Raw genomic sequence first — 23,812 nt, forward strand, 5'->3', positions numbered from 1 at the left:
CCCGCCGTGCTGGGGGGCTCAGCCACTGCCTCCCCCCAGCCAGCACCAGCTTTCCACCGTGCACTGGGGTGTGCTAACAAGCCCCCAGCACTTTGACTACTCTTAAGCACAAAGGTTGGGGGGGGGTGATGCCAACGCCCCCAACTCTGCCCAGCGCCCTGCCCATCCCTGCCCGCTGGTGGGACAGAGCCCCGCCAGTATGGGGTGCTGGACTGGGGGCCGTAGCTTTGGAAAGGGGGTGAGCGTGTCCCCGGGGCCCCCGCCCCCCACCTGGCCCCCGCCCCCCTGTAGCCCCCCTGGACCCGCCGGCACCAACCCCCTGCCTTACCTGCTGCCGCTCCTCCAGCTGTGCTGCCACATCTGGGCAGCTGCGGGGCTGCAGACCCCCGAGGCAGAAACGAGGGGGGGGGGGGGCTCGGATCCGGAGTGACTCCGGAGCCGCTGGGGTGGCCGGGGGGGGGGCACAGGGCGGTGCTGGGGGGGGGGTGGGAGGGCGGGGAGAGTCCCCGGGGCATCGCCGGGCGGTGTCCCCGGAGCGGGGCCGGGGGAGCCCCGGGGGGGAGCGGGGCGGGCGGGAAGGGAAGATCCACCCCCGTGCCCGTGTCCTCCCTCCCTCCTCTTCCCCCTCCCTCCCTCCTCCTCGTTCGCTGCCGCCGCCGCCGCCCGTCCTCCCGCCGCGGCCAGCCGGGCAGCGCGGGCGGGCCGGGGGCTGCGCTGCCGGGGAGGGGGCCTGGAGTTGGGGGGTGGGGGGTCTGGGCACTTGGGCTGGAAGTTGGCGGCGCGATGGGGAACGAGCGCTGGAAAACCATGGGAGGAGCCTCGCAACTTGAGGACGGGCAGCAGGAGAAATCCCAGGTACGGGGCGGGGGGCGGCGGGGGGCAGCGGGGCAGGGGACAGCCCGGGGCTCCCACCGACACCCCCCCCTTCCCCCCCCGCGTTTCACCCCAGCGAGTTTTTCTCCCGGTGCAGCCCGGCGGGGTGAGCATCCCTCGCCCCGCCGTGCAGAGCCCCCGGGGCTGCCTCCCTTCACCCCCCCTCTCGAATTATTGAGTTTATTTATTTTCACTCAGAGCCTCCAGCGCCGGGGCTGCCCCGCGCCAGGCAGCGGGTGATGCTCCGGGGCTGCCACACACGTCTGTGACGAACCCCTGCCCGTTCGAAACCGCTTAAATAACCCTTGACAGGGGATTCGGCATCTGCTGCAGCCAGACTCATCCCTCTTGGTCCCCGGACTCCCAGCTGCCAGGCCTTGGGATGTTTTATTTTGGGGGGGGGGGGTGAGAGTCTGGCGTTGCGGCGGGGTGCGGCGAAGCGGTGGCAGAGCCAGCGGCGACGCGGGGGGGACCGGACACGTGCCCCAGCCTGTTCGCACCACCGGCCGCACGTGTGCCGGCGCCTCCGGCCCGGCGCCAGCGAGCGGGCAGCGAGAGCGGGCATGGCTGCCTGGGCAGGGCACGGGCAGGCCGGGACGGGAAGGAGCGAGGGGAGAGCCGGGGGAAAGCGAAGCCCTGACAGAGCCCCGGAGTCAAGGAGCCAAGAGCTGGCAGTGCCTGTCCTCCCTCTGCATCCCGGCGCTGGGCGAGGATGGGGGGCAGCAGCCGTGAGACACACTCACACCCCTCCACCCTGCTCTGCCACTTCCCTGTCCCCCTCCTGCCCGCAGCGGTGCAGGCAAGGGACTTCTGCCTGACTTCTGCTGCCTGCACACCCCTCTCTGAGCCCTCATCTCCCCGGCAGCCTGAGCGGCTTCCTCGCCTGGCTGGAGAGGGGCTGCCCACCCCGAGAAGCACAGGAGGCCCCAGACCCACCCCCCCATACCCCCGAGAGAGAAACCTGGTTCTCCTCTCCCCTTCCCAGCACAGCGGCCTCCCTGGCACGCAGCCCCTCCACCCAGGGGTCCGAGCGCTGCCGTCCGCCTGGAGCTGTTATCCCCCCGCTTCCGTGCTCCCCCCCCCCAGGCCTGAGGATGAGCTGGGCAGGATGGATCCAGCCCCACCACCCGTACGGGGCTGGACAGCACAGCCCCGAGCTGGTGGCTCTTGCAGGGGGTTGCAAAGGAGGGACGGAGTGTGCTGTGCAGCCGGTGCTGGGCTCCCGGCTCCCGTAAGCACCAGCGGGAACCCCTCCCAGCCCTCCTGCCTGCTCACCCATGGAGCCGGCTCTGGTGGTCTCGCCAGCCCGCTCCTCTCCTCTCCCCGAGCCGCAAAACACGCTGTGCTGTAGGAGCGGCAGCAGACAGGCTTTGGATGACAGAGGAGAGCAGGTAACGGGAGAGGGATTCAGTCCATCTGCCTCCGTTTGTCTGCAGGGAGCGAGCGAAGTGCGGCGTTAAGCTCCGGTAGGGCGCGGGGAGCAGCGGGGTGCAGGGGGGGGCAGCTGGGGTACAGCCCCTGCCCCAGGGTGAGCAGGGATGGGGGCTGCAGCCCTGCACAAAGCTGAGCAGCAGCGGAGCTGGACAGGCAGGGAGGGTGGAGAGGGACAGGGGCAGTGCAGGGCGGGTGGCTGGGATGCAAAATGAGCTGCTCGGGGTGAGCAAGGGCTTGGGGACTGGCCCCCGCTGCTGTGGGGCTCCTTTGGAGCTGCGTGGACCCCAGAAGTAAGGTGGGGGTGCCTGGACTAAAGTTTGCGCCAGCAGTTGAGCCTGGGTGATGCAAACCACAGCGTCCGCCCGCCTCAGAAGCACAACCAGGGTCCTGGTTTGTACCTGGCTGGGGGCACGGCTCAGAGGGGGAGCACCCAGGGCTGCCCGCGGTCGCTGCCCGCCGTCCCACAGCACAGAGCTTGCCGGGTGAGCTGGCAAAGAGCAGCAGCTTTGGCAGGAGCAAAGGGCATCTCCTCCTCAAAGAGCATCTCCCACGGCAGAGCTCAGCCTCTCCTGCCACTGCTCTCCATCCGTCCCCGCTCCTCGGGTCCAGCGCAGCTCCGACTCTGCTCCGGCTGTCCCGGGGACAAGCCAGCTCGTGTCCTTCCCTCCCCACAGGCTGCGTGTGCCAGAGCTCCTGTGTCCTCCCCTCAGCACAGCCACTCGCCTGGCTGGCTGGCTGAGGAAGCCGGGGGACACTTGGTGGGGGGGATGATGGACACGGGGGCTGCAGGGACCCGCACAGCCCCAGGGTGCAGGGCTCACGTGGCGTGGCTGGGGCACCAAGGACCCAGCCCCCACGGGGCACAGTGGCCAGGCGTCGGGCACGGAGAGCCCGGCTCAGCTTTGCGCCGGGAATGCAACAGTGCCTCAGTTCCTGCCTGGGGCTCCTTCCCGAGCTCCAGCCCCAGCTCCAGAACAGGTTTGCAAGTGAAGCTCTGCTTGGCCCGAGCACCTCCCAGCCTCGCAGCTTCTGCTCTCCTTAGGAAGGAGCGATTTGGAGACATCAGGTTCTCCAGCCTGATGGATGTCCCCAGGGGGACACCAATAACTGGGGCAGGGGGATGTCCTGCAGCTTCCTGAAAGCCTTGGCAAGACGATCCAGGAGCCCAAGGCCCACGTAAGGGACAGCAGCAACCCCTGGAGTGATGAGGGCTGTGGGCATGGTGGGGGCAGGAGCTTGCAGCAGAGGCATCTGCGGGCCCCCACGCAGGGAGCTGGGCATGCAGCTGCTATGCTGCTGTGCTGGGGGGCTTTGGGGGGACCCACACCCCAATTTGGAGCACTGCTGGTGCCGCTGGCTGAGCATTTCCCTCCTCTCCCCACCGCAGGTTGCCAGGTAACGCAACCTGCCAGAAAAATGCCATGGGACCTGTAAAGCTGCCACCGCTTGGGATCTAGCGGTTGCAAGCAGAGGGGGTCACTTGCGAAGGGGATTATCCCCCAGTTCCTGCCCCAGTTCCTGGTGCCGGTGGGAGGGCAGAGATGCTGGAGCTCAGAGGCTGGAAAACAGCTGGATACAGCTTCCAGGCAGAGCTGCAGGATTCTGGTGTGTTATCACCCAGTTGGGATTTGTGTGGCCACGGGAAGCGGAGCATTGCCCGTGCACAGTTCTGCTCCTGGAACCCTTTGTGCTCGGACAGGTCCCTCGGCTGTTGCAGCCCATCCAGGTGTCCCAGTGGGCATGGTTCAGGCTGGGGACATCAGCACAGTGGGGAGCAGCAGTGTGCAGGACAGGGGGGCGCAGAGCCGAGGAGCTGAAGATGCTGTGATAGCCGCAACAGCCATGGGGACACGGTCCCTGCTCACCCTGCGGATCCCAAACCACCCGACGTTGGCCTCTGGTCAGCAGCCATCCCTCCTGTCCCTTTGCGCTTGCAGGGTGCTGAGGGGCCCGGTCACGCCGAGGTCCTGGGTGTCCCCGTGAGGATGTCAGCGATGGGCAACTCCCACCTCCATTTGCCACCATCCTGCTACCGGGTGCCCCTCACGCCTCCAAGCCAGGATTTCATGTCTGCAAACACAGGGCAAACTCCCTTGACCCTCTGCTTGCTGAAAGCTCCCCTATTGCCTTTGACATCTCCTTTTAATGTGCGCTGGGGAGCTGAGCCTGGGGCTGCCTCATTACAGAGGTCCCTGCAGGGTGGCTTCCCTTTCAGCCCAGCGCCTTTTGCATCTCCAGCCTCACTCCGCAGGCTGAGGAAGAAACTTGGAGGATCCCCCATGGCTGATGGAGCATCCCTGGCCCCCCCAGACCTTGGCTGGCCAGCCCCGCCGCAGCTGGGGTCACCTTAATGCAAATGGTTGCGGGAGCGTGAATGAAATGAAGGGTGCTTGAAGGAAGGTGTCACTCCAGATAGATGTGCACAGGAGGGGACAGGGCCTGGGAAATCTTTGCAGATGCAGCAATTTTCCCCTCGTTTCTGGGGAAAGTAGTCTTTGTCTCTCCGAATCTGCAGTTTTCTGGCAGCCCTGCAATTCCTTGTGACAGCCGTGACCAGGGTCAGGGGAAAATCACAGCCTCTGTCCTGCAGGTGTAATGAGAAGGGGAGGTGGCGGGGGGGACGGGGGGCTGATGAGGCTGGGTGGCAGCTCGCTCCCTCTGCACTGACGGCCTCGGCACTTCACGCTCTGCAAGGAGAAAAGGCTCTTGGTGTGCACGGAGCAGCTCCCATGGGCTGAGCTGATGGGTGCCGGCAGCAGCATTGCTGCTGGAAAGGCTCAGGGCGGGTTGGACACCTTTCCCACAGTGACCCCCCCTCACCGGGAGGCTCTGGGACAGGTCCAAGGGCTTTGGGAGCAGCTCTGCTCCGCTCCAGCACACAGCAAGGGTGCAAGGGAGCTGGGAACACATGGTACCCTGCAGCTGGGAGATGACCCAGCATCGACCCACAGCTGCTGGGGACAGCCCCTGCCTTCCCTCACCTCCTTGCTACCCCCACTGTCCCTGCTCTGGGGGACATGGGGTGTTTTTCTTTTTTCTTCCCATATTCGTGCCCAGGGCAGCGGGGAGCCCCGCACGCTACTCCCTGAGAGCCTGGGCTGCTCCAGCTGAGTATCACCGCCTTAAATAAAACATGCCATTGGGAGCAGGCGGCTGCTACACGTTCGCTCTCTTTATTATTTCATACCTCCGCCTCCCAGGCGGGTTTCGCTGCTTTGCTTGCTGAGCGCTCGCCCGTGGCCTCTGCGTCCCTGACAGAACCACAGGGCTCCCTGGGGTCCCCACAGCCCCTCCTCTGCCACCACCCACCATGTCCAACCTCACCTCCCTCATTACTGGACCCCCCCCCCGAATCCTGGGAGGGTTTGAACCCACCTCTCGGATGAAGGGGAGCCGGGATGGGTCTGTCTAGACGGGTCCCAATGGCGTCCATCTCTCTGTCCGCAGAGGATGAGCTGCGGGTACATCCTGTGCACTGTCCTGCTCTCGGTGGCCGTCCTCCTGGCAGTGACAGTCACGGGGGCCATCCTCTTCATGAACCACTACCACACGCCCGTCACCGAGTCACCCCCCATCATCAGCACCAACCCTGAGGAGGCCAACGCGCTGGTCACCATCGAGAAAGCCGACAGCTCCCGCATCAACATCTTCATCGACCCCAACTGCCCTGACACGGCGGGCACCTTCGGGCGCCTGGAGGGGCTGCAGACCTCCCTGCTGCGTGCCGTCACCGACCATGATGCCGAGGCCAAGGCCACCAAGAGCCAGCAGAAGGCCCTGCTGGTCACGGTGGCGGACGAGGTGGCCAAACTGCTGACACACGCCGTGCAGCTGCGCGCCGACTGTGACGGCCTCAAGAAGGGGCACAGCGCCATGGGGCAGGAGCTCAGCGCCCTGCAGGGAGAGCAGGGCAGGCTCATCCAGGTGAGCCGGGGCTGGGAGTGCCACACAGTGCTCCTTGGGGACAGACCCCCCCTGTTCCCATCGCCCCGTGGTGTCCAGGGGTAACCTCCAGCAGAAGGAGCTGAGGTTCAAGGTGGGTGCTTGGGAATTCCAAGTTATGAAGCAGAAATTCAGCTCCAGCTCATCAGCCTCCTGTGTCTCACTGCCAAACCGGCCCAGTGCCAACGAGCCGGGTGTGCAGTCTCCCACGTTGTGGATCTCCCAGCTTTGGGTCCAGTTTGGGGGCTCCGAGCAGAGCCGAGCACAGCACAGGACCATCCCAAGGGTGGTTCATGCAGCAATCAGCCCCCGCTTATTTACAGTTCCAAAAATTTCCCAGGCGATGAGCTGTGTTGAAATACTTACCTGGTTATGCCAGCGGGGGTCTGCTGTCCCTCATCTCCTTCCGGATGGGGCAGCTTGATCCCCACTGCTTCGCTTCACTCCCCATCCTGCTCCACGGCCACCCCATGTCACTCGCCTGAGCCAGGTCGCCTCAGGTGACAGCAGAGAGCGGGTGGCTGTCTCAGGACACGGCTATTCCTGCCACCTCCACAATCCCATCCCTTGTCCAGAAATGCTCTTCATCCCACGGGTGGTGGCACCAACACACTCAAGTTTGGGGATTTCTCAGCCCTGATGGCAATAGGTGCTATCTGGACCCTGACCCCAGGCCAAAAAGCACTGGACATGCCATATGGGATCTGCTGTGGCTTTTATGTCCCCACCTGGTCCCCACCAGCCCGTACCCTGGTGGGGAGTGTTGCTACCTGCAGGCACCTGAGGAGCCGTGGGAGCAGGCAGAGCATCCTCACAGCGGGGTGGTCAAGGGGCTGGGGCATGGGAGGGTTTTAACCACATTAAACTCCAATTCTTTGTCCCCCTGTGTGTCCGCTGCCCACAGCTGCTCTCAGAGAGCCAGACCAACATGGCTCGGCTGGTGAGCTCCGTCAGCGACGTCCTCGACACGCTGCAGAAGGAGCGTGGCAGTGCCCGGCCCCGGCTGAAGGCCGACCTGCAGCGAGCACCAGCCAGGGGAGCGCGGCCCCGGGGCTGCTCCAACGGTGAGATGGTGTCCCCGAGGAGAGGGGTGCACCCGGGGCTGCTCTCGGCAGGTTTCTACCTAACAAGAGGGGTGGGAGAAAACCACTCAAGATGGGGGAAACCAGTCTGGAGAGGGGATTTAATACACTGGGGGGGCTGGTGTGTAGATGGGGGAGATGGAAAGTTGTGTCCTAGAAGGGGTGTTTCTCACCATGTGGCCCCCCAAGTTGTCCATAAACCAGCCAGCACAAAAGCCACTTTCCACCCCTGCAGACCCCCCTATTCCCCACGCAGACATAGCTGGGGCAAAAGCAGAGCAAGATGTGATCGTCTGCCTTCACTGGGGTGGAGAGGGCAGCGCTGCATGGGACTCGGAATAAACAGTCACATTTATCATCATTTGGTTAAGATGAAGCTGAGTAAGACTGTCCCGGGGCTACGAGCACATGCCCACATGGTGCCTGCAGCTGCCTCCAGGCATCAGCTCCCTCCTCCCCAGCTGGGTCCCAGCCTGCCCTTGCCGTCACACAGGGACATGGGGTCAGTCCCTGACGGTTGCCAAGATAGGGGTCCCCGTGGTGGCTGTGTCCCCCCGGGCACTGCTTACCCTGAGCATCGAAGGAGAGAAACAGCAAGGCAGCACCGAGCCGCCAACTAGAGCTGGCAGCAAGGCTGAGAACCTGAAAAAAATGGCAAGACATTAAATTAGATCATTAATTAACCAGCTTTCCTCTTGTCCCACCCCATCCCAATGCCACGCTGCAGGCTCCCGGCCCCGAGACTGCTTTGACATCTATGCGAGCGGACAGCAAGAGGATGGGATTTACTCCATCTTCCCCACGCATTATCCCTCCGGCTTCCAGGTCTACTGCGACATGACGACCGACGGGGGCGGCTGGACGGTGAGCTGCCGCCGTGCTGGGGGGCACTGGGGGATGCCACCGCCGGCCACGGGCTGTCCCCGTGCTGGGAGTGGGAGATGTCACTCTCGGCCCTTGGATGTGTTATAGAGGTGGGGGATGGATGCTAACGGGGTCTGGCCATGCACACAGGCTGCCCAGTCCCGTGGGGAAACGAGCAAATAAACAGCCTTGTCTGTGTTACCCGTGCTGGTGGCATCGGCAGAGCTGCTGGCTTCAGCCCTGTGTCAGAGCCCGGTGGCCCTGCCCTGGGCTGGGGGAGCTTGGCTGGAGCTGGAGGGTGGTTTCAGGGAGTTGGATGCCATGGATGGAGTTTGGTCCTTCTCAGCAGGGCTGGTGCCTGGATGGGGCACAGCATAGCTGCAGCTGTGCCATGGAGTGAATGGCTGTGCTTTGCCCTGTCCTGGTGCTCCTGGAGAGCTGGTGCTGAGGCTCAGGATGAACCCCAAACCCAGCACATTTCACCTCATCTAACACAGGGGTGCCCAGGTGGCACCAATTCACCCGCTGCCCGGCTGCTCTGTCCCATTTGCTTTGCCTCAGCGGCTGCGGCGGCCCCATATTCACAGTTTTGGGGGCAGGGAGCAGCCCCAAGCCTGGAGAACCCCATTGCCCCAGGGGCCCTTTTGGGTGCAGGCAGCCCCTCCTCAGGAAAGCATTGCTTGGGGTGCTGTCAGGGAAGCGAGGGAGTCCCAGGGAGGTGGCGGGGGGGCTCACTGGGAGGGGTGGGCCAGCAGCCTCTCCACTGAGGACACGTTGGGCGAGCTGAGCCAGCCAGCACTCCTCCAGCTGGGCACTCTAGGAAACAAATCCCCACTATCTGATTCCTCTAAGTAGCTTTGAGCAGCACCAGGAGGGAGCTTAGCCCCCCTGCCCTCGGGGGGCTGATGAGCCTTTGGCCTCGGTCTGCCCACAGCCCACCCTGGGTGGGAGCAACCTGTCGTGCACAGGTTGGTACCAGCAGCTCCAGTGGGGAAACTGAGGCACAGCGCAGCCCCCAGGGACTCCGGCTCCTGAGGGGCTCGCAGAGGGAAAAGGGGGGACCCACTCGCTCCCCAGGGTGAGGAGGGCCCCGTGCATAGTCTCCACTAGCCTCAGCCATGCTCAAGCACTGCCTGAAGAGCAGCCCAAGGTGATTAGCGAGACACTCAGGGGCTTATTTAAAGCTTCTGCAACCAGGAGGGCTCTGGCTGGGTGGGAAGGGGGCAAAGTAAATGATTTTACACCCAGCCAGCGCGGTGCTGCCCGCAGCACCACAACCAGGCAGCACCCACAGCTCTGCCCTGCCTCAGCCAGGAGAAGAGGAGCCCAACCAGGTGCCAATTCCTGGTGTCCCAGAGATGGGTGCACCCAGAGCAGGGCCGAGGGTGCTCGCCCCAGGCTCCCATGTCTCGGGGCTGCTCTGCAGCAGAGGCTCCCAAACGTACCTCCAGTCCCTTGGGGTGCAGGGGGTGTCTCAGTCATCTCCCGTGGGGATGGGGATGGGGGGGGTGTCCTTGGGGCGCTGGCTTACCCAGGCTCCAGGTAAGCTGTGGCACGGCTGGGCGCCGCGGTGCAGAGCCTGGGAAATTTCCCTCCCCTCCTCCTCCTCCTCCTCCTCTGGAGCGATTACTCCTGACATTTGGGCTTATTTGCATGTGGGTGGGTGGGTGGAAGCGATGGCAGCAGCTGAATCAATTTTGACTTGGGAGCTTGGGAGCTGCTGAGCTAAGCCTTAGCCTGCATGGATGGCTTAGAGACCACGGGGAGCGGGGCAGGGGGAAGAGCTGTCCCGATGCCCCGTGGGGGAGAAACCCGGCTGGGGTCAGTCACCGGGTGCTGCTCAGCACCTTCCCATCCCCACGGCGTGATCTGCAGTGTCACCCTGTCCCCTCGCAGAGGTCCCTAGGTGTTCCCCATCCCTTGCATTGGGACAGCTGAGAAAGGCACAGCCCTCGCCAGACCAACGCCTCTCCCTGCGACGGCCGCATCCAGGCCGGGGCGGGCGCAGTCCCTGCGCTCTGCCAGCGACTGCAGCTCTGGGGCTGTTTGCTGCTCAGTCTGCATAGTCAAAAGGCAGAAATGTGTCAGAGAGGGCAGCCAGCATCGGCGTCCAGGCAGGGCAGGGTGACACCAAGTGTGGGAGGGAAGAGCCAGGGAGCCCCCAGCACACCCCCCCAGTCCATTTTGTCCCCCCCTTGGTCCTGCCTGCCAGCGGCGGGGCCATGTTTGCAGCCGGCTGGGGCATGGGTCTGGGTCGGTGCCCACAAGTGCCCACGGGAACATCCACGTCCTGCGCTCAGCACCGACTTTAATTGCAGTGACTCCCCCGGGCTGACCCGAGCCTCACGCAGTGCCAGGCTGCAGCCCTGTAATTGCCCAGCCTGACCCTGGCCCCCCCCTCTGACACTCCCCTCCGGCACTTTATTAAAGTAATAACGGGGTGACGGAGCGCGGGGGAGGCTCAGCATCCCGTGAGGCCTGAAAAAGTTGCCTCTTGATGTGCTGCTTTTGGAAATGCCCCACACTCCTCCCAGTGCCCCTGAGCCTCCATCACTGCCCAGCCAGGGCAAAGCCCCCCAGGATCAGCATCTCAGCCCCATAAATAACAGTTCCGTGACAATTCCAGCCGCTTCAGCATTATTTTCCATGTACAGCATGTATTGGGAAGTGGTGGGCAAGCCAAAGGATGTGGGAGAAAAGGCTGTGCCAGCAGGACGAGGGCTGTGGTGATGTTAAGTGACAGCTTCCAGCTCCACAGGCATCTGCCACGCTGGGGATGCTCGCGGGGACAGCTTTGCCCAGCCTGCTCACCACCCGCCGGAGGGGTCCCGGAGCGGGCTGGGGGGGTTTGAGAAGATGCTGATGCATTTACACATGGACTGGGGTAAGCCGAAGGCAGTGGGTGAGACAAGCCTGGGGAAATGTATGCTGTTTCCAAAAGATGGGATTTATGTGTCGCCATGAATGGGACAAGACAATTTTGCTGGCGGGGTCAGGCAGGAGCAGGCGGGTCCCCGGGACGGGCAGCGCTGCTGGGTGCGATGTTACAGGCTATCGCAGGGGATTGGCACTTCCCAGAGACCAGGCCCTGCGATGCTCCGAGGTTGTCTTCTCCATGACTGAACCTGAAGATGGTCTCCCCACTGTGATGGGGGCTCAGAGAAACAGCAGCTGGGGCTGTGGTGGCTGTGCCACAGCTGCCAAAACCTGACCGGGGGCTCAACCGCTGCAGTGGCAGAGATGGGGTGGCCGAGTGTGTCCCCAGGCTGCGGCGGGGTTTTGAGTCTGGTGGGGGTTTGGTGGGGACTGGCATGGGGGCTGCGGGGAGAGGGAGCAGAGCCCTCCCTCGCCGCCAACACCATGGCAGGCAGAGGCTAGCACTCCTGCTTTTCTCTTTTTTTAACCCATTTTTCTGGGTTGGTGCCTTTGAAGGAGCCTGTCCCTGCCCCGTGAGCTCAGCGTGGCCGGGGGAGGCAGAAAGCGGGGGAGATAAATATTTCAGCCTTGCCTTTAAAGAAGGGAAGGAAATCCTTTTTGCTTAAGAGGGGGTGATGCATATTTGATGAGGAGGAAGAGAGCAGCGAGGCAGGGCTGGGAGCGCACGGCGAGCCTGCGGGTCACCCGTGTTGCAGCATCCTGGTGCCTGCAGCATCCTGGAGTGCGGGTGAGGAGGAGGCTCCCACCTCCCCACCTGCATGCGGGAGAGGCGGGTGCACGCATGAAACACAAGGAAGAACCATGTACAAGAGGTGATGAGGATGGACCAGGAGATTCAGGAGGACACTGGACTTCCAGCACCCACCAGCCCTCCCATCCCAGATTCCAGCCCCTTGGAGCTGAGCCCGGCAGGCACTGGGGCACCAAGGGCTCCTCCAGGACCCGGGCTGAGGGCTCAGCCAAGGCTCAGCCAGGAGAGATGTGCCCCACACGCTTCCCTGGGCACTGCTCCGGCAATTGGCCTATTTACAACTGCGGGTCAAAGCAGATTAAGAAGGAGCATCGGTGCTGCCTCTGCCGCCTTCCCTGTGCAGCAGGGCCAGAGCGGATGTTGGATGAGGAAAATCAGCTTCGGGCCCTTGTCCAGCCACACCATCCATCCCCCTTTCCCAGCAAGCCCAAAGAAAGCCCCTTTAAACGAGCTTAACCACAGCTTCTCAAGTGCTCAACACAGGGATAAAAATTAAGGCTCTAATTCTAGAAGGTAAGTACAGCAGGATCAGAGCCCTGCCATGCCAAGGAGCGTGCTGGAGCCTGCCCGGGGCACCCACAGCCCCGAAAGTGTCCATCTGGTGAGGGACAAACCAGTGCAAAGCTCATGAGCTGGGTCTCCTCCACATGCTGGGATGAAACCCTGGATGTGCAGAAGGGCAGGAGCAGCCGGGGGGAGGCTGGGAAGGAGCATCCCGGCCACGGAGCAAAGCACGGCAGCTTCCCGCCCGGCGCGGGGGCTCGGTGGTGTTGCCTGAGCCTCAGCTGCTGGAATCGGGGTGAATGGGCTCAGCAGCACACCCCAGCCTCACGGACAGGGTGCTCTGGCCCCTTGGCTGCCGGCACACAGGGCAGCTGTTCCTGAACCACCAAGTGCCCCGTGTCCCCCGCCCCCCACCGCCATGCCACGGGAGCACGGGGCTTGGTGGCAACTGGGCAGGCTGGCTCAGTCGAGTTTAATGCAATTAATCCAGGGCTGGAGGCTTAATTAAGTTCAAATGGTTGGACATAGAGCAGTATTTTCTGGATCATTGTCAATAAATCAAACCTGAAACTATGGATAAAAGGGGATGAAACACACAGGGTACGACATGCAGATGGGAGAGGAAAAGGGAAAGGCTCCAGGGTAAAATGCACTGAGCCCCAGTGATCTGGTGGGGAACTGGGGGCTCTGGGAGAGTCGAGGAGGCTGGTGCCCCACAGTTAATTTCTCTGGGATGACTAACGAGGCCATCACAGGAACGATGCCTGATAACGGGGCGGCTGCCCTGCAGAGACTGGGGGGTACTCGGTGGGGGGAATTCAGCTGCTTATCCTTACACAGCTCCGAGCATCCTGCTGTCTGCAGGACCGTGTGGGCAGCACATACTGCAGGGACAGACCCCAAGTCGTGTCATCTGTCCATCCATCCTCACCTCCGTTCCTGTGTAATGGCAGAGCCCAGGCTGTTTCGAGCCGGGTGCCGGGTGCCCACCGCTCCCAGGGGCACCCACCACCTTCCCGCAGGAGCACACCGCGGGCTTCCTGAGCTCCGCTTCCATTTCCAGGCAGAGGATCTGGCGAAGGATTTTATCTGACCCAACTCACCCATCCCTGGAGCAGTCAGATAATGATCCGGCCTTTCCCTGGGGGCCTGCTCGCCACCTTCCCTGTGTAATAACTGAGTTGAAAGGGTTTAATTTGTGCCTGTGTCTACTAAGGCGGTGGTGGGGAGGGGTGGGGAGCAGAGGGGCTGCTCGGGGTGCACAGGCTCGGAGCAGCCCCGTGACTGATGCCCCACGTGTCTCCCCAGGTGTTTCAGCGGCGGGAGGATGGCTCCGTGAACTTTTTCCGTGGCTGGGAAGCCTACCGGGATGGCTTCGGGAAGCTGACAGGAGAGCACTGGTTAGGTGCGTGAGGCTGGCAGTGCTCCGTTTGGGGCGGGCTGGCAAAGCCTGGGGATCCCCAGCCCCTCTCCCAGGGAGGTCTGGGGTTTCCTTTGCAAAGGAAGGGACACTGAGACACCCCCCCCGGCCAGCACCCACGTCCCAAGAGTGATGGCCAGGGCAGGTGGGGAGGGGACTGGGTGGCTGCACAGGGACAGGGAAGCGATGGGGCTCTTTGCCCACAAACTGAGCACGTGCCCTTGGCCGTGCAGCAACCACAGAGTGAGGGCTGGAGGGTGGGAACCGCTCCCTGTCCTGCCCCAACCCCCCTCCCCAGGCACCCCTGGCCACCCCCTCCCCACCGGGGTCCCCACACTCACCCCCTCCCTCCGCCGCAGGGCTGAAGCGGATCCACGTGCTGACGGTGCAGGGCAGCTACGAGCTCCGCATCGACCTGGAGGACTTCGACAACGGCACCGCCTTTGCCCACTACGGCAGCTTCGGCGTGGGGCTCTTCTCCGTCGACCCCGAGGAGGACGGGTACCCTGTCTCCATCGCTGACTACTCGGGGACAGCAGGTAGGGCGATGGTGTGGGGGGACACGCGTGGTCCCATGGGGCAAGGGGAGCCCACGGCCACCACATCTCCTCGCTGGGGTGTTAGTGGTCTCCTCCGGCGCTGGCAGCAGTGCTGGCTGCGTCCCTGCAGCCATGGGGAGCTGGAGGAAGGAGAGGGGCTGCAGTTGGGTGTTTGCAGGGTGGGTGACCCCAAGTGCCCCATTGGGGTGCCCACAGGAGCCCGCTGGGGTGGGAAACAGCCCAAAGGCAGGGTGAGGGGCTGGAAGGGCCCATCACGGCTCCTTTCCCCTGGCGGCAGGCGACTCCTTCCTGAAGCACAACGGGATGAAGTTCACTACCAAGGACCTGGACAACGACCACTCGGAGAACAACTGCGCAGCTTTTTACCACGGTGCCTGGTGGTACCGCAACTGCCACACCTCCAACCTCAACGGGCAGTACCTCAAGGGCCACCACAGCTCCTACGCCGACGGCATCGAGTGGTCCTCCTGGACCGGCTGGCAGTACTCCCTCAAGTTCACCGAGATGAAGATCCGGCCTGTCCGGGAGGAGAATTAGCTGGATGGCATGAACACCCCCCCCCCCGTGCCCAGCCCCCTGCCCTTCCCCACCACCCCCCAGCTGCCATCCTCCCCATCCTCCCTGAGGGCCGGCCCATCTTTGAGGGGCCCCTGGGGAGCACGTGCCCCTATCAAGGGTGGGTTTATCTCCCGGACACCCATGGACATCAGTGGACCTTTTCTTCCTACTGCCATGGCTCCCCTGCAGCCAAAACGGGTCTCCTGGCCAGAGCGTGACCCACAGCTGGTGCTTATGGCTGCGGCAGAGAGAGCAGCAGGATGCAGGGATTTGGGGAGCAGTGCCCAGCGGGGTCTGGCAAGGAGAGGAAGGGAATAGAGGGAGGGAGGGATGCAGCAGCCCAGGCAGGCTGGGCACCTCCGTTCATCCCCGCTTTGGGCACAGACACCCAGCAGTGGCCTGGCCGAGCTGTTGAGGGATGGGGGGGACACTCGCCGTGGGGAGCCCCTGAGCCCTGCAGAGTCCCTGGGACAGGGATGGGGCTGCTGTTCCACTGTTCCAGCTCACCCCATGGTGCCCCTGGGGATGGGGAGGGCTCGGCTGAGTTGCAGCCTCTACAGACACCTGACTGTACCAGCGATTCCTTCTCCGGTCTGCAAAACGCTCACCTCTCCCCCTGCAAGGGCAATGCAGCTGGAAGGGACAACTAAAAACTCCTTTGTCCCCACTGTCCCAGTTCCTGGAGCTTCCTGGCAGGTTGGGACACCCCAAAGCAAGCCAACGTGGTGCTGCAAAGAACTGAGCAGGGCATGGAGCTGTTTTGGCAACACTGGGGAAACAGGGAGCACAGCAAGGAGGAGGAGGCGAGGAAAGCTCTCTTCCCAGCACAGCTCTGCCTGCATTTCACAGCTCCTCTCTCCCAAACAGATCCACTTGGATTTATGTCAGACTTCTGCCATCCAAAAGCTGTGACCTTTCCTGAAACCCTTGCTTTGGCCAGCACATCCACGTGTCCCAGAGCGAGTCCCCTCCGCACGCTCCCAGCCTGGGGACCCGCATTCATTTCTACCCAAGGATGAGCCGCGCTCTGGCTCGGCACCTGCAGATATTCAAAGCCTTTCATTTCTTCAAATCCCATTAAGGTTTTGCAAAAAGAAGACCTGAGTGGGTCTTAGCATCTGCAGGGCCCTGATAACTGGGCAGCAGGCGATGCCTTGTGCCAGCTGACCCAAGGAGGAGTTGCCACGGGGTGTGGGGCTGACCTCTCCCTCTGGCTCCCTTGAAGGACTCTACCTGGCAATTTTGTAAAAAACCAAACCAAAACAAAAAACCCAAGCCTGAGTGGGCTGTGTAGGAACAGGGAGGGGGACAGGTGGAATCCTGCTACCCTATACATGATTTTTTGCCTGTGGTACGGCAGCAATGGGGAGCAGAGCCCCTGTGCCAGGCCCTGGCCCCAAGAAACACTGTTGGACGGACAGACTGCCTGAGAAGGGGAGGAAAGCTCCCGCCGTTCCTGTTTCTGGGAGGCTTAAGGCACAGAGAGATCAAAGGCTCATCTTCCTGGCTGTGGCAGATTTGTACTTCCCTGCGTGCTTCTTTTTTTAAGCCTTCCCCACCTCGGACCTTGTGCTGGTTGCACCCTTTTGCCTGCTGGGCAAGTCCTTGTTTGTCTGTCCTGCTGGGGAAGCGGGGACAAACAATGCACTGGGGATCACTGCAGCTTTCCCCTCCGCCAGAACATTTCTCGGAGCCCTCGGGTGAGGATGAGCTCTGAGCACAGGCTCTGTCTGGCTCTGTCCCTGCCTGGAACAGCCAGCCAGGCTGGGTTTCCCAAGCAATGGGATTTGGGGGAGCTCAGTGGTGGCATTTCCCAGCCAGCACAAGAGCAGGAGTCCCCGGCAGCTCCCGAGGGGCTTCCTGCGCCTCGCCGGACCCCTCTGGAAAGGGTCCCATGCAGGCGGGGAGCACAACGCCTGTCTTTTACTTTTTGTTCATTTATTTCAGTGGATTAGCTGTAGCTGGGTTTTCTAGCACTCGCCTTCAGGACAAGAAGGCACATGGAGCCACGTGCCCCGGGCAGGAAGGCTCGTCCCCTCCCGGGATCCCTCCACTGGTGTTTTTCCGTGCTGGGGGGAGGACGCTTGTTGGTAGCACACCCTTGTGTAACTGCCTGTGTCACCCAGGACTCCCTAATGACTCTGTTTCGACTTGCGCGAGAAGTATTTAATCCACGCCAAGATGCAGGATTTCCCAGGATTATTCCCGAGAGCGGATGTGTCGCTCTGCGGCCCCAGATTAGACTAAACCCATCTGCAGTGACACCTCTCCGGGGAGGGGTGGGCAGGGGCATCTGGGGGGCCCGGGACCTGGCCACGTACCTTCCTGGTGGAGCCCTGGGCTGGGTCGTGCTGTGTAGCAGTGCCGTGAAGTCTAGGTCGTGTGTGAGTGGTGTCCCACGCTGTACATGTGGACTTTCTAAACTCCTTAATAAAAGGAACTCATCGTTAGCTGGCGTGTCAGTGGCTGTGCCCACGGGCGGGGACATCGCCGGAGGAACCTGTTGCGGTGACGGCAAAGGGAGTGGCGCTGGATTGCCAGGGATGGCTCCATCCCCGCGCCGGGCTCACTGCGTGGCATCCCCAGGAACTGGCCCGTCGTGGGCTTGGCCTGTCCAAACCACTCTGCAAAGCTGCTGGGGAGGGCTGGGGAGACCCGGCGGGGCAGGAACGGGGCAGTGGAGGCTTCTGAGGGCTCCAGGGGCTGCAGCCAAACCCAGGCACCACAGGTGGCCCTGGGGCTGGGACAGAGGATGGTGGCAGGTCTCAGTGCCGAGGGGACCCGCTCCCCTGTGCCTGTGCTGATGGGCAGAGCACCGAGGGGTGCCCCAACCCCTTCCTGCTGAGCTGGGTGCTGCCCACCCCACACCCCGCTGTGCCCCAGGCCAGGACGGACCCAGGAGGGAACAGCTGAGTGCCAGGCGTCGGGGTCCCACGCTTTAGCAGGGGTGGCTGCCAGCACCGGCTAGGGATGGGGGAAGCACTCAGGCTTGTGCGTGCAGGTCCAGTCCCTGAGAGGGTTTGGGGGTGCAGGGATCTCCGCCAGTGCCTGTGCCCCCACCACACCTGCACACACATCTGGGACCCCAAACAGCCACATCCACCAAGGGGGTGGGGGACATTCATGCCCCCCGATGAGACCCTCCCTCCCACCAGCGCCGCTGCCAGGGACTCAAGGCCGTCTCCAGCGTGGCGCACACTCCTCCAAACGAGGCGGCAAACGAAGGAGGCGCGTTAATTAGCGGTGGCGATGTGCTCCCATTGTGGTGGCTTGGCCAGCCCCCGTCCCCCCCTCCAGCCCCCTCCCCGCAGGGTTCCCAGCCTCTGCTCTGGGCAGCCACAGCCCTGCGAGCCGGCCACATGCTCGAGGGGTGACATGGCAATTAGCGCCGGCGGGTATTTAATGGCCAGCAAGGCGGGCTGGCCAGCTCAGTCCGGGCACGGGCTCGAGGCGTCACGGAGCAGGGCCGGGGCAGGCAGCGCTGGGGCATCGGCCAAGGTGGAGAGGTGAGTTGCTAGCGGCCGTCTGTCCGTCTGTCCTCCCCTGCTTGCCTGCTTTGTACTGTGCCTCGACAGGCAGCGCAGCCAGCGAGGAGGCGAAGGCTGGTGGGAGGCAGCTGAGAGCAACAGGCAGGGCAAGGCAGGGCACCCCCTGGCACCCCCAACCCCCGCAGTGGGGCTCAGCAGCACCCAGCGCTGGTGCTGGGAAGGTGCTCCCTGCTCTGGCTGCACCTAGCGATTTGGTTCCACGATGGGCAACTGGGTGCAAAAGGGGAGAGCTCAGAGCAGCAGCAAAGTGTGAATGAGGCAGGGAGCACCCCAGAGCGAAGCCCACAGGCAGGGGGGGTGCTGGGGAGGGTAAGCGGGGTCTGGGGCTAAGCTGGGTCTGGCACAGGAGCAAGGAGCACCCGCAGCAGCACCCCACCCTGCAAGACCCCCTGGCCCCCATCACCTGCAGGAGGGCTTTTAAGGCAACATCTTCGGCAGAAAAAAATAATAATAAAAAAAAACATTTTCCCTTTCTGAGCCTTTGCAGGAGGAGGAAGGGGAGGCAGAGCAGCCCTGGCTGTGCTCAAGGTCACCCTGGGTGCCTGCGGCATTGCTGCACGCGGCCCAGGACCGTGCTCCCCCCGCTCTGCTCAGCAGACCCTGCTGCCGGCGGGGCACCTCCGAGCCCCATAAAGCAGAGGGATGTCGAGCACCTTCCTCCGCACTCGCATTAGCCAGGCGCTGCAGGTAGGACCTGCGCGTTGGGAAGATAAGGCCGGCTCAGGTGAATGCACTTAAGTCCTCCCCGCAGTGCCTCTGAGAGGAGCAGGCAGCTCCGGAGCCCATCAGCCTGCCCGGCTAATAGCCCACTCAGCCAGCCCCAGCCAAGCAGAGCCCGGCTCTTGGCTGCCAACCAGGGAAGTAGCTGCAAGGCTGTAATTTGTGAGCACGGAGTTGCTAAAGATGAAGGGGGGCAGGTTTGAAAGAGGCAGAGCGAGCTCAGCACCCCCACTGCAGCCAGGTGCTGGCGTAGAGGCTGCAGGAGGAGTGGTGGGTGCTGGAGGGGTTTGCTCGCAGGGTGTTGGGGTGCCAGGGCTGGTTTGTGGGTGCTGCAGCAGGGATGGGGAACTCACGCTAGCTGAGGACAGCCCTCGCTGCTGCTTTAGCTGCTGCCCGAGGATGCTCTGTGGTTTACCGATGTGTTTTTCCATTCCTGTGCTTCCCCCAGATGAGAGCACCCTACTCTCTGTCCTGCCTCTTCCTCCTGAGCCTGGGGGTCTGCTTCCCCCCCAGCGAGCGGCAGGAGCCGGGACACCCCGTGGAAGGGACCCCGCTTGAGCCCAGCTGGCGAGCGGCAGCCGAGGACCCGGGTGCCGGCTGGAGGGCAGGAGCGAAGCGGAGGCGAAGCGAGGAGCTGAGCAGGCTGCTGGGCATCGCCCGGGAGCTGCGGGGCTACGGCAAGGAGGGGGCCGGGCAGCGGCCGGGCAGGCAGGGGGGCTCCGAGCTGCTGCCGGCGGGAGGGGAGAAGCGCAGTGGCACGCTGGGGAACCTGGCCGAGGAGCTCAACGGCTACAACAGGAGAAAAGGGGGCTTCACCTTCCGCTTTGGGAGATGAGGGCCTGGACTCGATCGCCCCTTTCTTGTGGGTCGCCCCATCCCATCCTTCCCTTCTATCTCACATAGGTTTGCTCAGACAAAAGGGTATTGGGGGGTTTTGCTGCTGGGATTGCCTTGGGGAGGGGGGGTCACCGAGTTTACTCCACTTGCAGCCCTGCTCCAGATCTGACATCCTTGTTTCCAGCCGGTGCAATGGAAGAAGAGGAGGGTGTCTTAAAAAGAAGCCACCCTGTCCCTTCCCCGGTCACACACAGCCTTTGCTGGGGCACAGGGAAAGGGCCCGCACTGGGTCCCACCGCCGCAGTGCAGGCAGAGAGCAGGGATGGCACCCCAGGACAGGCAGAGGCAGCAGGGCCAGGCACCAAGGCTGGAGAGGTACAACCGGATAGTCCTGGAGGTGACAGTCCCCTGGGGACTGCAGCTGCCAGCCAGGGCAGGACTGTCGGGGAGGAGAAGGTCCCTCAGAGCTCCCCATGGAGTCACAGAGCTGCTGCTCTCCTGCCTATTAAGGAAAAGTCCCTCCGGCAGCAAATTCTGCTTAGTGTCAAGATGCCACTTAAGCTCCTGTGTGCAAACCAGGACAGAGCAGCGGGGTTCGAGAAAATCTTGTCCTTAGAAATCCCTGGCATGAGCACGGAAACCTGCCCAGGCATCATCAGCCCTGCTGCAGTCCCACTGCCCTGCTCACATTCCAACCCCAAGACTCGTCCTCAGATGCCACCGGCATCCTTGCAGGGGTGAGATGGTGATGACTGACCTTCAGCGTCCTTATCACATCACCCCAGCTCTTGCCTAAAAGCCTGGCCCTTCCTAATCTGCCTCACCACCACCTATTCCCAGCTGTAGCCGCTGCAGAAACTTGGGTGCAGAGGGGCTGAACCAAGAGACCCCTGCGCCTACCTGGGGCCACCAACGGGTGCTTGTGTCTTCCTGCTCTCCGGTCCCCTCTGCTGCCAGCGGTGCAGCCTTGGGGATCATTAGCCCCAAAAAGCCAGCACAGCCACAGCTGCGAAGGAGAAGCCCAACGATTCAGCGGCTGCCTTCTCCTTTGGGCAGATTTAGCTCTGCCAATGCCAACAATGACGTTTGCTTTTGTGCCTGCCACTGCAGGCAGAGATATTAGTAATCAGAGGTCTAACTACCTGGCTTGCAGGCACTAACTGCAAGTTAGACACCTAACGACTGCTAATATTTCATTGCAGGCACAAAAATGAAGCAGGGCAATGATTTGCAAGCGCTAAATTGCACTCTCAAAATCAAAGACCGTGGCAGGACTTGGTTAGAGGGAAAAAAAAAAAAAAAAAAAGAAAAAAGAAAAAAAATCAGGCTCCAAGAGGTGCATTGTAATATCCATCAAGCAGACAGACCACTTAATACAGTGCTGCCAGGGCCGGCACGAGCTGTTCTCGCAGCGGGAGCGGTGTGTAACTGAAGGCTGAATGGAGGCGAGCTGGAATCTGCAAGAAAACACCAGCCGTGGGGCTGGCAGGTCGAGGGAGGAGTGATGGAGGCACAGGAGTGGGCTCCTCCCAGCCCCACGGGTCCAGAACGGGAGGGACTCCAGCTCTGCAGGGACACAGACGATGCCAGGATTTGGCCCTCGCAGGAGGACAAAGGGGAGGAAGGGCATTTTCCTTCCCCTGCATCTCTGCTGCAGTAACAATCTCGCACCGCAGGGACCACAGCGGTGACCAACAAACCCGGTGGCTGAGCCCGTGCAGCCCCCCCCAACCCTGGGCACCCCCAAACCCAACTCCGATCCCTCTTGCCTCCCACCCCAGCAAAGGCCGCTGGTTCGGGGGATGCAGGCGCAGCGCTCGCATCACACAGCAGAGGAGACTGGAGCTTTATCGATGTTTCTATGGCAACGTCTCTTCTTTTTTTTTTTTTTTTTCCCCTTTCTTTTGAGTGTTCAAACCATCAATAAATATGCACTGATCAATTTTACCCTGCGCTGGAGCTGGGGGGAGGGACGGGAGGGAGAAAGGGGAAAGAGTTTTGGAGTAACGCTGGGTTAGTGAGGGCTGCTAAATCCCTGGCTTTGCCGTGATGGATCATTGCAGGGAAAAGTGGCACCGTCTGCTGTAGGAAGGGAAAGGAAACCTGCTGAGTGATGCTGGGGCCTGGGCTCCTGCTCTCAAGTCCAGAAGAGGAAAAGGGTCAGAGCAGCATGATAAAACCCCACGTATAATGAGGCTTTGATTGAAGCACGATAACCCTCTGTATAACTGATTTAAAAGTAAAAGCCAGCGCTTCCCACAGTGCTTACCTGGCAGGTGGGACAGTGCCAGGCTCAGCACAAGCGCCCGGGGGGCTCCTTGACGGGCAGCTCTGTGCCATGGAGGCGATGCCATCACCCGCCAGGAGGAAAGGGGCTCCCAACAGGCTGCAGGGGGGGGCGGGGGGGCAGGCGAGGGGCTGCGGCAGCCCCGGAGCACCCTTGGCACGCGTTAGGATGGCTGATGTGCTTGGGCAAAGGCAGTGCTCCAGGCTTTTTGCTATTGCTGCTTGGTGATTGAGGTTGGGGGGGGGGGGGGGGGGAGGAGGAGGTAAAAGTGAATGGAAAATAACTGCCTGACCTTTGGGGGTGTTGTCCCAGAGTGGGGAACACAGCAGGAGCAACCCCCAGGAGGCTGGAAAGCCCATCCCTGCACGCTGGACATGGTGTCTCCCATCCAGTTCCCAAGGGAACATACACCCACACCCCCCCAATTCCTCCCCTCCCAGGGGTCACCCAGACCCCCAACACCTTGAAGAGCTGAAGAGCTCCCAGCCCACCCACACACCCAGCCGTGAGGAGCTGGATTCACTGTGGCACAGCGGGGACAACTTGCCCGAGCGCTGGCACCAACCACCTGCCCCATGAGCCAACCCGCAAAGGGACAGCACCAAATGGGCCCTGGATTCTTCCACACAAGGCCAACCCAGTCAGCAAGGACCGACGCAGACACTTACTGCCAACATCACCACTGCTGGGACCCTCTATAAAACGCTGTTATCCTTCCCTGACCAGGGTACAACCCTTGTCCTTGCCCCAGCCCCATCTCTGCTCATCCACTCCATTCACACAGGCTGCTCCGCATCTTTCCTCCACCCCGAGCAGCCCTGCAGCACTACAAACACACACACAACGGGCACTGCAAATCTCAGAAACCCAAGTAGTCCTCTGTAGAGAAAGAGCCCGATTTAATCCTGTCCAAGGGACTCATGAAGAGGCTAATGCATCATAACTGGGTCATTCAGCACCGCAGCTTTGGGAGCACATGAAGGACCTTTATCAGCAGGCTGGATGTTAGAACAAACACACAACCTTCAACAGGGGGGCAATGGCTGGGAAAACAGTTCAGCGTAGGCTTCGTTTGCAGGTAAACTTTTGGCTGAGCTGGATCTACCATTGAAAAAACACCGAGCAGTACTCCACTGTCAGGGAGGACAGTTTTGAGCCCAGCCTAAAACAGCCAAATGACTTGCAGGGCTGTAGTCCCTAACCCCGTGGCTAACCAAGGCCACTGCCAAGGCAGCAGGGCTGACCAGGCTGATCGGGAGCATCATTTCCAGCAACCTGCCCAGGCCAGGGCTCACCCTCACCCAGGAGCCCATCCTGCTCCTCTGCCAGCCCGCTTTTACATGTGCACAATGCCATGAACTCTTCAGATGTGACACAGAGCTTGGGTATATTTTCCTTTTTTCAATCATGAAAGGATTAACGTCAGACAAGGAAGAGGCTGTCAGTTGGCCCCCTGGGGCCAGGCAGTGCTCCCGCACACCTGAGTGCTGCTGGT

General features: G+C 62.1%; 2 protein-coding genes across 2 annotated transcripts; both read left to right on the forward strand.

The window, feature by feature from the left end:
* Positions 1-751: 751 nt before the first annotated feature.
* FIBCD1 (fibrinogen C domain containing 1) lies at positions 752-17,356 on the forward strand. Its single transcript, XM_074923966.1, has 7 exons — positions 752-855; positions 5,755-6,231; positions 7,154-7,313; positions 8,059-8,195; positions 13,696-13,792; positions 14,167-14,346; positions 14,645-17,356. The coding sequence occupies exons 1-7, from the start codon at positions 784-786 to the stop codon at positions 14,902-14,904; spliced, it is 1,383 nt and encodes a 460-aa protein (XP_074780067.1). The 5' UTR covers positions 752-783; the 3' UTR covers positions 14,905-17,356.
* Positions 17,357-19,641: 2,285 nt separating this feature from the next.
* On the forward strand, positions 19,642-20,028 carry QRFP (pyroglutamylated RFamide peptide). Its single transcript, XM_074924071.1, has one exon. It carries the CDS (start codon positions 19,642-19,644, stop codon positions 20,026-20,028), a length of 387 nt encoding a protein of 128 aa, XP_074780172.1.
* Positions 20,029-23,812: the final 3,784 nt, after the last annotated feature.

This window comes from Athene noctua, chromosome 20, assembly GCF_965140245.1.
Source record: "Athene noctua chromosome 20, bAthNoc1.hap1.1, whole genome shotgun sequence".
Classification (NCBI taxonomy): Eukaryota; Metazoa; Chordata; class Aves; order Strigiformes; family Strigidae; genus Athene; species Athene noctua.

Bases quoted from the DNA above. Each gene is read 5' to 3' on its own strand.
- QRFP (XM_074924071.1), top strand. From the start codon at position 19,642: ATGAGAGCACCCTACTCTCTGTCCTGCCTCTTCCTCCTGAGCCTGGGG.
- FIBCD1 (XM_074923966.1), top strand. From the start codon at position 784: ATGGGGAACGAGCGCTGGAAAACCATGGGAGGAGCCTCGCAACTTGAG. The intron at 8,196-13,695 runs GTGAGCTGCCGC...GTGTCTCCCCAG, and splicing joins CCGACGGGGGCGGCTGGACG to GTGTTTCAGCGGCGGGAGGA. The intron at 13,793-14,166 runs GTGCGTGAGGCT...CCTCCGCCGCAG, and splicing joins GACAGGAGAGCACTGGTTAG to GGCTGAAGCGGATCCACGTG.